Raw genomic sequence first — 14050 nt, 5'->3', positions numbered from 1 at the left:
AAATAGAGAAAAAATTGGAAAAAAATTGAAATAAAATGGGGGAAAATTAAAATAAAATTGGGAAAAATTGAAACAAAAATTGGGGAAAAGTTGAAATAAAATTGGGAAAAAATGGTTGAAATTGAAATAAAAATGGGGGAAAATTGAAATAAAATAGGAGAAAAATGGGTAAGAAATGGGGGGAATATTGGGAATAAATTGAAATAAAATAGGCGGAAAATGGGGAAAAAATTGAAAAAATTGGGATAAAATTAAAAAATCTAAAAGTGGGGGGAAATGGGGGGAAAATTGGAATAAAAATGGCAATAAATGGGGAAAAATTGGGAAAAAAATTGAAAAAATGGGGAATAAACTTGGGAGTAAAATCAGGAAAAATCTAAAGAAAATGGGGAAAAATTGGGAAAAATTGAAATAAAATGCAAAAATTCAGTAAAAAATTAGGAAAATGGGGAAAAAATTCAGGAAAAAAGGGGAAAAAAATCAGGAAAAAATTCCAAATAAAATTGGGAAAAAAAGAAAAAAATTGGGAAAAATATGAAATAGAAGTGGGAAAAAACTGAAATAAAATTCGCAAAAAAAATGGAAAAAATTGGGGAAAATAGAGAAAGAATTGAAAAAAAATTGAAATAAAATGGGGAAAAATTGGGGAAAAAATAAAATAAAATTGGGAGAAAATGGGGAAAAATTAAAACAAATTTCGGATAAAATTTGGGAATTTTTTTGTTCTTACGTTGGAGGAATCCGGGGAAGTTTTTGGGTCCTCGGGGGATTCCGGAGCCATGGGAACGGAGACGGGCAGGAGAGGAGAGCGGGGTTTAACCGGGAAGCCCAGAGAGGCTGTCTTCAGAGAAACTGGGGCTGGAAAGAGAGAAAAATGAGATTAAAAATGGGAAAAAATTTGGAGAAAATCGGGGAAAAAATGGCGGAAAAATGGAAACAAAATGGTGGAAAATTGGGAACAAAATGGCGGGAAATGGGAACAAAATGGCGGTAAAATGGGAAGAAAATGGTGGAAAAATGAGAAGAAAATGGCAGAAAAATAGGAACAAAATGGTGAAAAATTCGGAACAAAATGGCGGGAAATGGGAACAAAATGGTGGAAAATTGGGGACAAAATGGCGGAACAATGGGAACAAAATGGGGGGAAAATGGTGGGAAAATTGAAAGCAAAATGGCAGAAAAATGGGAACAAAATGGTGGAAATTTTGGAACAAAATGGTGGAAAATGGAAAAATGGTGGACAAATTGAAAAAATTGGAATAAAATGGGGGGAAAATGGACAAAATTAGGGAAAAATGGGAAGAAATTGGGAAAAATTGGAATAAAATGGGGGGAAAATGGACAAAATTAGGGAAAAATGGGGGGAAATTGGGAAAAATTGGAATAAAAGTGGGGAAAATAGGAAAACATTGAGGATAAAATGGTAGAAAAATGGGGGGAAATTGACAAAAAAAGTGCAAAACAGGGAAAAAATTTTAGAAATTGGGAAAAAAATAAAAGGAAAAATTAGGGAAAAAATAGGAATAGAATTGGGGAAAATGGGGAAAAATTGGAATAAAATGGGGAAAAATGGGTAGAAAATTTGGGAAAAAATTTGAAAAAATTGGGAAAAAATTTGCAAAAAGGGGGAAAAATTGGAATAAAATGGGGAAAAATGGGTAGAAAATTTGGGAAAAAATTTGAAAAAATTGGGAAAAAATTTGCAAAAAGGGGGAAAAATTGGAATAAAAATGGGAATAAAAATGGAAGAAAATGGCAGAAAAATGAGAAGAAAATGGTGGGAAAATGGGGAAAAAATTACAAAAAAAAGGGGAAAAAATCAGGAAAAAATTGGGGGGAAATGGAAAAAAATTGGGGAAAAAATTGGGAGAAAATTGGGAAGAAAATGGGGAAAAAATTACAAAAAAAAGGGGAAAAAATCAGGAAAAAATTGGGGGGAAATGGAAAAAAATTGGGGAAAAAATTGGGAGAAAATTGGGAAGAAAATGGGGAAAAAATGGAAATAAAATGGTGGAAATTGGGAACAAAATGGCGGAAATGGGAACAAAATGGCGGGAAAATGGAGGAAATGGTGGGAAAATGGAATAAAGTGGGGGAAAAATGGAGAAAATTAGGAAAAAATGGGAAAAAATTGAGAAAAAATTGGAATAAAATGGGGGAAAAATAGGAATAAATAGGGGAAAAGTTGGGAAGAATTGTGGATAAAATTGGGGAAAATAGGGAAGAAAATGGTGTAAAATTAGGAAAAAAATGGGGAAAAATTGGGGAAAAAAATTCAAAAAATCTGGAAAAATTGGGGAAAAATTGGAATGAAAATGGGCAAAAATTGGAAAAAAATGGGAAGAAAATTGGAAGAAAATGGCAGAAAAATATGAATAAAATGGTGGAAAAATCGGGGGAAAAATTGAAAAAAAAAAGGGAAAAAATGGGAAAAATCATAAAAAAATAGGAAAAAATTGGGGGAAAATGGAAAAAAAAAGTGAGAAAATTGGGAAGAAAATGGTGGGAAAATGGAAATAAATTGGTGGAAATTTGGAACAATATGGCGGAAATGGGAACAAAATGGTGGGAAACTGGAGAAAATGGCAGGGAAATGGAAAAATGGCGGGAAAAATTGAAAAAATTGGAATAAAATGGGGGAAAATAGGAAAAATTTGGGATAAAATGGGGGAAAATAGGAAAAAATTTGGGATAAAATGGGGGAAAATAGGAAAAATTTGGGATAAAATGGCAGAAAAATGGGGAAAAATTGTCAAAAAAATTGGGAAAAAATTTAAAAAATTGGGAAAAATAAAGGAAAAATTAGGAAAAAAATGGGAATAAAATTGGGGAAAAATTGGAATAAAAATGGGGAAAAATTCCTAAAAAGTAAGGAAAAATCAGAAAAATTTGGGGAAAAAAATCAGCAAAAAATGGGGAAAAATGAAAAAAAATTTATTTTAGTTTTTACCTTGTTGAAAAACAGAATTATAGGAGATTTTGGGCTCCAGGGCGTTGCCAAAGCTGCACAGGGGGTGGGTGGGGCAGATGCAGGCGGTGGGAATGGAATGGGGGAAATTGGGGGAAAAATGGAGAAAAATTGGGGGAAAAATGGGAGAAAATTGGGGAAAAAAATTGGAGAAAAATGGGAGAAAATTGGGGAAAAAAATTGGAGAAAAATGGGAGAAAATTTGGGAGAAATTTGGGGGAAAATGGAAATAAAATGGTGGAAATTGGGAACAAAATGGTGGAAAAATGGGAACAAAATGGAAAAGTGGCGGGAAGATGGAAAAATGGCAGGAAAATTGAAAAAATTGAAATAAAATGGGGGAAAAATGGAGAAAAATTAGGGAAATATGGGGGAAAATTGGCAACAATTGAGAAAAAATTGGGATAAAATAGCGGAAAAAATTGGGGAAAATGGGAAGAAAATGGTGTAAAATTAGGAAAAAAGTGGGAAAAAATTCAGAAAAATTGGGGAAAAATTGGAATAAAAATGGGGAAAAATTGGGGCAAAAATGGGAATAAAATTGGAATAAAATGGAAAAAAATTGTGAAAAAATATTAATGAAATGGCAGAAAAATGGGGGAAAATTGGGAAAACCTGGGGGAAATTGGGGCAAACGGGAAAGGATGTAATGCATTGGCTGGCCCTTTACCTGGCTGCAGGACGGCAGCATAGGAGAGCGCGGGCTCCAGCGCGCTGCCGAAGCTGCGCAGGGCGTGGCTGGGCCGCACGCAGGCCGTCGGGATCGTCCTGCCGGGCGCCTCCTCCGAGCCCGGCTGCTCGGCCGCCGCGGCGCCAGCACCGCCTGCAACGGCACATGCAACGTGGGAGAGAGCTCCAGTGGGCAAGTCTGGGCTCACACGGGGAGCTCTGGGCAGAAATACTGGAGGTTTGGGGGAATCAGCTTTGTTAAGATAGTTTTCTACAAAAAAAATCCTAATTTTTACCAAAAAACATTCCATTTTTTTAGCCCAAATTTTGAAAGAAAAAAATCTTATACTATTGTAAGTTTTTAGGATAAAAAGAATCATACATTTTCAGAAAAAGAATCCCAAATTTTGGAAAATAAATTGAATTTTTAATCCGATTTTTCCCCATTTTTTTAGCCTAAAATTCTCATTTTTGGACCAAAATGTCCCAAATTATCTCTAAAAATTTTTTATTATTTTCTAAATTTATATTTTTAATTAAAAATACAAAAAAATTAATTAAGTTTTGACTCACTTCTGGTGGCCAGGCTGGGGAAGGGCAGCGGGCACAGCGGGAAATTGGGAAAATCCCAAATTTTGGGGGAAAATGCTCAATTTTTTGGTAAACATTCCTGAATTTTGGGGAAAATTTCTGGGTTTTTTTGTAAAAGAATCATAGTATTTGCAACGAATAAAAAAGTTAATAAAAATTTCCAATTTTTTAACCGAATTTTGCACAACTTTTGGACAAAAATTCACAATTTTGGATGAAAAATTTTTAATTTTTTGGGGGAAAATCCCAAATTTTTTTGCAGAAACCCCTCAAATTTTTGAGCAAAAAATAGCCAAATTTTAAGTAAAAATATCCATATTTTTGGAGAAAAATTCCCAAATTTTGGGATAAAAATACCCGAATTTTTTAGGGAAAAATCTTCACATTTTTAGGAAAAAATTCCTCAAATATTTAGAAATAAATTTAAATTCTCGAATTTTGGAGTAAAAATATCCCAATTTTTGGAGAAAAATTCCCAAATTTTGAGCTAAAAATCCCAAATTTTGCAGAAAAATTCCCAAATTTCACAGAAAAAAACCCCTCAGATTTTAACCCAAATTTGGGCCAAAAAATTTCTAAATTTTAACCAAAAAATTTTAAATTTTTAGGACAAAATTCCAAAATTTTCAGGGAACAAATCCCAAATTTTGGAAAATAAATTGAATTTTTAATCCGTTTTCCCCCCCTTTTTTGGCCTAAAATTCTCATTTTTTCACCAAAACTTCCCATTTTTTTGCCAAAAAATGAGATTATTTTCTAAATGTCTATTTGGAATGAAAAGTAGGAAGAATGACTGAATTTGCGACTCACTTCTGGTGGCCAGGCTGGGGAAGGGCAGCGGGCGCAGCGGGCAGTGGGGCAGCGCCGGCGGCGAAGGCAGGACCCCGGGGTACTGCGAGCTCTCCAGGCTGGGCACGGGGATGGCGCTCACCACAGCTGGAAAATTAATTACAATTAATTAAAATAATTAATATTTAAGTGGAAAGAAAACCTCAGATTTCCCCATTTTTTTCCTCAAAAAAATCACATTTTTTAAGGCAAAAATCTGATTTTTTTTGCCATTTTTTAGCAAAAAAGTTCAAATTTTTCTCTACTTTTAGCCCTAAAAAAATCTCAATTTTTTACCTTAAAAATCCCAAGTGTTAACCCAAAAGATCGCAATTTTTTGTTCCAAAAATTCAATTTTTTTCTATATTTTTTGCCTAAAAATTCCTTTTTTCCCTCTTTTTTCCTAAATTTTCCCCAATTTTTCCCCCCAAAAATCCGAATTATTTTCTCATTTGTTGCCAAAAAAATTCCAATTTTCCCCCCAATTTTTTTCCAATTTATCCCCATTTTTCTCCTTTTTTCCCCCAATTTTTCCCCTATTTTTTCCCATTTTTAACCCTAAAAATCCCAGGTTTTTTCTCCAAAAATTTTGGGGTTTTTCCCCAGTTTTTCCCCCAAAAATTCAAAATTTTCTCCCAAAAAATTCTAACTTTTTCCCCATTTTTTCCTGTATTTTCCCCCATTTTTCTCCCAATTTTTCCCCACTTTTAATCCGAAAAATCCCAATTTTTAACCCTAAGAAAATCCCAATTTTTCCCCCCAAAAATCCCCATTTTTAACCCCAAAGCCCCGGGGCACTGCGAGCTCTCCAGGCTGGGCACGGAGATGGCGCTCACCACAGCTAAAATGTGGTTACAATTAACAAAAATAATTAATATTCATTAAAAGAGAAAAAAAATCCAATTTTTCCCACTTTTTTCCGCAAAAAATTCAAATTTTCTTCTCATTTTTTGCCTTAAAATTCCAATTTTTCCCCCATTTTTTCCCCATTTTTCTCCATTTTTTTCTGCGTTTTCCCCAATTTTTCCCCTAAAAATTCCGATTTTTTTTCTCATTTTTTGCCTAAAAATTCCAATTTTTTTCCAATTTTTTCTCTATTTTTCTCCATTTTTTCCCCAATTTTTCCCCATTTTTCACCCAAAAAAACCGCAATTTTTTCCTCAAAAAATCCCTTTTTCCCAAAAAATTGAAATATTTTCTCAATTTTTGCCTAAAAATTCGAAATTTCCCCCAATTTTTTCTCAATTTTCCCCCATTTTTCTCTATTTCCCCCCCAATTTTTCCCCTAAAAATTTAATTTTTTTCTCATTTTTTGCCTAAAAATTCCTTCTCATTTTTTGCCTTAAAATTCCAATTTTTCCCCCATTTTTTCCCCATTTTTCTCCATTTTTTTCTGCGTTTTCCCCAATTTTTCCCCTAAAAATTCCGATTTTTTTTCTCATTTTTTGCCTAAAAATTCCAATTTTTTTCCAATTTTTTCTCTATTTTTCTCCATTTTTTCCCCAATTTTTCCCCTAAAAATTCCGATTTTTTTTCTCATTTTTTGCCTAAAAATTCCAATTTTTTTCCAATTTTTTCTCTATTTTTCTCCATTTTTTCCCCAATTTTTCCCCATTTTTCACCCAAAAAAACCGCAATTTTTTCCTCAAAAAATCCCTTTTTCCCAAAAAATTGAAATATTTTCTCAATTTTTGCCTAAAAATTCGAAATTTCCCCCAATTTTTTCTCAATTTTCCCCCATTTTTCTCCATTTCCCCCCCAATTTTTCCCCTAAAAATTTAATTTTTTTCTCATTTTTTGCCTAAAAATTCCAATTTTCCCATTTTTTCCACTTTTTTCTCCAATTTTCCCCCTAAAAATTCAATTTTTTTCCTCATTTTTTGCCTCAAAGTTCCCAATTTTTTCCAATTTTTCCCTCTATTTTCCCCCATTTTTTCCTCAAAACTTCTCCATTTTTAACCCTAAAAATCCCATTTTATTTCCTCCAAAAATTTTGAATCTTTTTCCCTAAAAATTGAAATTTTTTCCTCATTTTTTCCCCAATTTTCCCACAATTTTTCCCCCAAAAATTCAATTTTTTTCCCCATTTTTCCCTAAAAAATTTGAATCTTTTCCCCAATTTTTTCCCAATTTCCCCCCAAATTTCCCCCTATTTTTCCCCTAAAAATTCAAATTTTTTCTCATTTTCCCCCTGATTTTTCATTCAAATGGGTTTGGGGAAAGGGGGGAATGAAAATGGGTTTGGGGAAAATGGGGAAAAGTCGAATTTTTTGGGGAAAAATTGGGGGAAAATTTCAAGTTTTTTTAAGGAAAAAATGGGGAAACATTTGAATTTTTTTAGGAAAAAATGGGGAAAAAAATTGAATTTTTAATGGAAAAATTAGGGTAAATTTGGGGAAAAATTGGTGGGAAATTGGGGAAAAATTCAAATTTTTTAGGGAAAAAATTGCAATTTTTATGGGGAGAAATGAGAAAAAAATTTAATTTTTTGGGAGGAAAAATTGGGGAAAATTGAAGAAAATTTGGAATAAAATTGGAATAAATTCAGAATAAAACTGCGAGAAAATTGGGGAAAAATGAAAAAAATTGGGGGAATTTTCAATTTTTTTGGAGGCAAATGGGAAGAAAATTTGACATTTTTGGGGGGAAATTAAGGAAAAAAAATTTAGGGAAAAATTGTGGATTATTTTGGGCAATTTTTGGCAAAAAAATTTGAGAATTTTTGGGATTTTCAGGAAGCTTAGGCCAAAAAAATTGAGATTTTTGGGGAATTTTTGGGAAAAATAGGGCAAAAAATTGGGAATTTTTGGATAAAAATTGAGATTTTTTTTAGGGAATTTTTGACTGAAAAATTGAGATTTTTGGGAGATTTTTTGGGGAATTTTTTGAAAAAATAGGGTGAAAAAATGGAATTTTTTCAGGATTTTTTGACAAAAAATTGGGAATTTTGGGGGGAATTTTTGACCAAAAAAAGAAGAAATTTTTTTAGCATTTTTTAGGGATTTTTTGAGAAATTTATGACAAAAAATTCGCATTTTTTGGGGGGGAATTTTTGGCCAAAAAATGAGATTTTTTTGTGATTTTTTGAGCAGTTTTTGACAGAAGAATCAGGATTTTGGGGGAAAACTTCCCAAACTGCTCACCTGTTTGTGGAGTATCCGAAGTGGCCGTTTCCCCCTGGGGGTTCTGTCCTTCCGGGGCCGTTCCCGGCCCCTTTTCCAGGGCTTTTTCCCGAAGTTTTTCCCGATTTTTCAGCTCCATTTCCTCGTGGTGAATCCACAAATCCGGGGGCCTCGGCTCCTTCTGGAGCCCTTTTCTTTTGCCCTGATTTCTGCAAAAAATCAGCCCAAAATTTAAAATTTTAAAGGAATTTTGGACCAAAAATCCCCTTTTTTCCCCCCCAAAAATTCTCTTTTTTCTCCCAAAAATTCCCTTTTTTCCCCCCCAAAAATTTCCTTTATTCCGCCCAAAAAATTTGAATTTTTCTTTGAATTTTTATCAAAAATTTTTATTTTTTCCACAAAAAATTCACAATTTTCCCCCAATTTTTCTCCCAAAAATTCACTTTTTTCCCCCCAAAATTGAATTTTAAAAGGAATTTTGGACCAAAAATCTCTTTTTTTTCCCTCCAAAAATTCCCAACTTTTAATTCAATTTTTGTCCCCAAAATTACAAAAAAATTCAATTTTTTCCCCAAATTTTCCCCCTTTTTATCCCAAAAATCCCCAAATTCTCCCCATTTTATCCCAAAAATTTCTCCTAAAATTCCCATTTTTTTCCTAAATTTTTACCCAAAAATTCAATTTTTTCTCCCCAAAATTCCCAGTTTCCCCCATTTGATCCCAAAAAATCCCAAATATTTTTCCCCCCCAAAAAAAATCTCCATTTCCCCCCCATTTTACCCCAAAAATTTTCCACATTTATAAAAAAAAAAATCCCTTTTTTTTCTCCCCCAAAACATCTGAATTTTTTATTGAATTTTTAAAGGAATTTTGGAGCAAAAATTCCTTTTTTTCCCCCCAAAAATTCCTTTTTTCCCCCAAAAAATTCCCCTTTTTTCCCCAAAAAATTTGAATTTTTTAAGGAATTTTTTAGGAATTTTGACCAAAAAAAATCTCTTTTTCTCCCAAAATATTCCCAACTTTTTATCCAATTTTCCCCCAAAAAATTACAAAAAAAAATTCAGTTTTTTTCCCAATAAAATTCAAAAATTTTCCCCCAAAATTCACAAATTTTATCCCAAAAATTCCCCAAGTTTTCTCAAAAAATTTCCCATTTCTTCCCCAAAAAATTCCCGAAAATTTCCCCTAAAATTCCCAACTTTTTCATACATTTTTTCCCAAAAATTCAATTTTTTCCCCCTAAAATTCCCCATATTTTCCCCCATTTCATCCCAAAAGTTCCCAAATTTTTTCCCAAAAATTCAATTTTTTCCCCCTAAAATTCCCCATATTTTCCCCCATTTCATCCCAAAAGTTCCCAAATTTTTTCCAAAATTTTCCACACAAATTCCCAATTATTCCCCCATATGATCCCAAAAATTCCCAATTTTTTTCCAAAATTTCCCCCAATTTTTCCTCTATTTTTCCCCGAATTTTCCCCAAAATTACCCCCAAAAATTCACATTTTTCCCCATTTTTTCCCCAATTTCTTCCATTTTTCCCCCAATTTTTTCACCATTTTTTCCTGAATTCTCCCCAATTTTTTCCCAATTTTCCCCCATTTTTTCCCTTCAAAAATTCACATTTTTCCCCCATTTTCCCCCATTTTTTCACCGATTTTTTTCATTTTTTCACTGTTTTTCCCCGAATTTTTTTCTCTTGATCTCCCAAATTTTGGGAATTTCAGGAATTTTGGCAATTCCTCACCTCCTTTTCCTCTCCAGGTGTCTCCTGGAGCACACCTAGCCTCCATTTTCCCCCAGTTTCCCTCCAAAATTGTCCAATTTTCCCCCAACTTTTTTCCAAATTTTTCTAAATTTTTCTTGAATTTTTCCCAATTTCCCCCCAATTATTTCCCGTTTTTTTCTCCCATTTTCCCCAAATTTTCCCGCAATTTTTCTCAATTTTCCCCCAAAATTCACCCAAAAAATTCACAATATTCCCCCAAAATTTTCCCAAATTTTCTCCATTTTTCCCCAATTTTTTCCCCAATTTTTTCCCCCATAATTCCCCCCAAAAATTCACTTTTTTCTTCAAAAATTCACGTTTTTTCCCCATTTTCGCCCATTTTTCCACATTTTTTCCCCATTTTTCCCCAAATTTCCTCCAATTTTTCCCCCAATTTTTTCCCATTTTCCCCCCATTTTTCCTCCATTTTTTCCAAAAATTCCCCCAAAGAACTCCCTTTTTTTCTCAAAAAATTCACATTTTTCCCCATTTTTTCCCCACTTTTCCCCATTTTTCCCCGATTTTCCCCATTTTTTCCCCGATTTTCCCCATTTTTCCCCGATTTTCCCCGATTTTCCCCACTTTTTCCCCATTTTTCCCCGACTTTCCCCACTTTTTCCCCGATTTTCCCCATTTTCCCCGATTTTCCCCGATTTTCCCCCGATTTCCCCCATTTTCCCCCGACTTTCCCCATTTCCCCCATGTCCCGTTTTCCTGCCCGGGTCCCGTGTTCTCCGGGGCTCCCCACCTCCTCTTGCTCTGCAGGCGCCTCCTGGAGCACAGGCCGGCCCCCAGGGCCGCGGCCAGCACGGCCACGGCGCCGCAGCTGCCCAGGACCAGCAGCAGGGCCCCGCCCTCCGACGGCGTCTGCTGCCTCTTGGGAGGCTCTGGGGATCCCAAAATGGGAAATTATCATTAAAAATTGGCGTTTTCCAAGGAAAAAAATCCCTAAAAAATCCTCCCAAAATTCCATAAAAATCAGCAAAAATTTGATTTAAATAGCCCAAAAATCGCATAAAAATCCCCAAAAATCCTCAAAAAATCCCAAAAAATCCCCAAAAATTACAAAAAAAATCCCCCCAAAAATCCCCCAAAATCCACAAAAAATCCCCAAAAATTCCCCAAAAAATATCCCCAAAAATTCTCCCCAAAATCCCCAAAATTTCCTTCTAAAATTAAAAACAAATCCCACCAAAAAATAAAAAAATTTTCCCAAAAATTCCCCAACAATCTTCCAAAAATTCCCCTAAGGTCCTAAAAAAATCCCTACAAGTCCAAAAAAATCCCCCCAAAAAATTCCCCAAAATCCCCCAAAAATGCCCAAATAATTCCACAAAAAATCCCAAAAATTCCCAAAAAAATCCCCCCAAAAAATTCCCCAAAATCCCCCAAAAATGCCCAAATAATTCCACAAAAAATCCCAAAAATTCCCAAAAAATTCCCCATTTTTTTAAAAATCTCCAAAAAATTAAAAAAAATTTCCCCAAAAATCCTCAAAAAATCCACAAAAATTCCCAAAAAAATCCCCCCAAAAATTCCCAAAGAATCCTCAAAAAATGCCAAAAAATTCCCAAAAATTCTACCAAAAAATAAAAAAAATCTCCCATTTCCGGGACAAAATTCCCAAAAATCCCAAAAAAATCCCCCCAAAAATTCCCAAAGAATCCTCAAAAAATGCCAAAAAATTCCCAAAAATTCTACCAAAAAATAAAAAAAATCCCAAAAAATCCCACAAAATTCCACCAAAAATCCCATAAAAACTGGCAAAAATCCCATTAAAATACCCTCAAAAATTACATAAAAATGCCAAAAAATCCAAAATAATTCCCATTAAAATCCTAAAAAAGTCCCACAAAATTCCGCAAAAATTCCCCAAAAATCTCAAAAATATTCCCCAAAAAACCCACAAAAAATCCTGAAAAAATCCCCAAAAAATCCCCAAAATATCGCAAAAATCCTCCCAAAATCCACAAAAAAATCCCATAAAAATTCACCAAAAGATCCCAAAAATTCCCTAAAAAATTTATAAAAAAATTCCCCAAAAATCCTAAAAAAAATCCTGAAAAAAAATCCCCAAAAATCCACAAAAAATCCCCAAAAATCCCCCCAAAATTCCCCAAAAAGTCCACAAAAAATTCCCCCAAAAAATCCCATAAAAATTCCTGAAGAATCCACAAAAATTCCCATAAAAAATCCCAAAAACCCCCCAAAAATTCTCCAAACATTTCACAAAAAAATCCATTAAAAATCCCCAAATTCCCCAAAAAATCCCCCCAAAAATCCCCCCAAAAATCTCAAAAATATCCCCAAAAATTCCCCAGAAAATCCTAAAAAAATCCCCCCAAAATGCCCCCAAAAATCCACAAAAAAAATCCCCAAAAAATCCATAAAAAAATTTTGGAGAGAATTTTTAGGGGATTTTGGAAAGATTTTTTTCCGAATTTTTTTGAATTTTGGAGGGAATTTTCAAAGGACTTTTTGAAATTTTTTCCTGTATTTTTTGGAAATTTTGGGGTTTTTTTTCAGGGAATATTTTGAATTTTCTGAAGAATTTTTTTGGAATTTTTGGATTTTTTGGGGGGGATTTTGTAGGATTTTTTTATTTTTTGAAAGAATATTTGGGATTTTTTAGGGGATTTTTTTTTTTTTTTCAGGGAATATTTTGAATTTTCTGAAGAATTTTTTTGGAATTTTTGGATTTTTTGGGGGGGATTTTGTAGGATTTTTTTATTTTTTGAAAGAATATTTGGGATTTTTTAGGGGATTTTTTTTTTATTTTTCAGGGAGCATTTTGATTTTTTTGTGATTTTTTGGGGGATTTTTTGGGATTTTTAAAGGAATATTTTGAATTTTCTGAAGAATTTTTTTGGAATTTTTGGATTTTTTGGGGGGGATTTTGTAGGATTTTTTTATTTTTTGAAAGAATATTTGGGATTTTTTAGGGGATTTTTTTTTTATTTTTCAGGGAGCATTTTGATTTTTTTGTGATTTTTTGGGGGATTTTTTGGGATTTTTAAAGGAATATTTTGAATTTTTTAAAGAATTTTTTTATTTTTAAAAAAAATTTGGGGGAATTTTTTGTAAATTTTTAATTTTTTTTCGGATTTTTTGTGAATTTTTGGGATTTTTATTAGTTTTTTAGGGAATATTTTGAATTTTTAAAGAATTTTTTAAATTTTTTTTGTATTTTTTGAGGATTTTTTAGAAATTTTTAGGGAATATTTTGAATTTTTTGAAGACTTTTTTTTAGAAATTTTTTTAGAATTTTGGAGGAATTTTTTTGAATTTTTTAGGAAATATTTTGAATTTTTGAAGAATTTTTTAAAAATTTTTTTGGGATTTTTGGGGAATTTTTTAGGGAACATTTAAATATTTTTAAGAATTTTTCTTGAATTATTTTGGAATTTTTTTTGGTTTTTTGAGAATTTTGGGGGGATTTTTAGGGAATATTTTAAATTTTTTGGAATTTTTTTGGAATTTTTTTAGAATTTTTTGGGAATTTTTCGGGGATTTTTTCTTTATTTTTTGAGGGAACTTTTAAAGGATTTTTTGAAATTTTTTCTGAATTTTTTGGAAATTTTTGGGGGATTTTTTTAGGGAATATTTTGAAGTTTTTGGAGAATCTTTTGAGAATTTTTTTTTTTATTTTTTAGGGACTATTTCGAAATTTCTGAGGATTTTTTTTTTGGATTTTTTTTTTCAATTTTTGGGGGGGAATTTTGGTGAATTTTTTGGGAATTTTTTAAAGGGTTTTTTTGGGGATTTTTTTTTAATTTTTGAGGGATTTTTTAGGGCATATTTTGAATTTTTTTTTTTAATTTTTTTTAAATTTTTTTGGGAATGTCCTGGCTTGTAAAATAAGCATGTATTCTATTTTTGCCATCTGTTGGGGGTTAGGCAGTTTTTCTTATCTCTTTCACAAACAGTGACACTGCCAGGAAGACAATGGCCTGCTAATGGGCTATTGAATTACTCACTGTGGCTGGTAAGATTAGTTACATCATCCCATTGGGAGATGCTCCACCCAGAGGGAGGAGCCAAGCATCCCTGCCACCATAAAACAAGCACTTCTGAGACCACAGACAGCCTTCTTCACTGGATTTCC

General features: G+C 32.9%; 1 protein-coding gene across 1 annotated transcript in view; it reads right to left on the bottom strand.

Annotated features, from left to right (window-relative positions):
* Positions 1 to 14050, bottom strand: part of DCC (DCC netrin 1 receptor) — an 85449-nt gene that overhangs the window by 1796 nt on the left and 69603 nt on the right. The window contains exons 22-26 of the mRNA XM_039712299.1: positions 10694 to 10832; positions 8200 to 8387; positions 5039 to 5164; positions 3639 to 3791; positions 731 to 858 (exon numbers count right to left, since the gene is read on the bottom strand). Of these exons, the coding sequence (XP_039568233.1) occupies positions 731 to 858; positions 3639 to 3791; positions 5039 to 5164; positions 8200 to 8387; positions 10694 to 10832 (734 nt within the window). The remainder of the gene's footprint in view (positions 1 to 730; positions 859 to 3638; positions 3792 to 5038; positions 5165 to 8199; positions 8388 to 10693; positions 10833 to 14050) is intronic.

Source organism: Passer montanus, unplaced genomic scaffold (assembly GCF_014805655.1).
Source record: "Passer montanus isolate IOZ18808 unplaced genomic scaffold, ASM1480565v1 scaffold262, whole genome shotgun sequence".
In the NCBI taxonomy this organism is placed as follows: Eukaryota; Metazoa; Chordata; class Aves; order Passeriformes; family Passeridae; genus Passer; species Passer montanus.
Note: the sequence above shows the minus strand (reverse complement) of the source record. Positions and strands in the feature narration are given on the sequence as shown.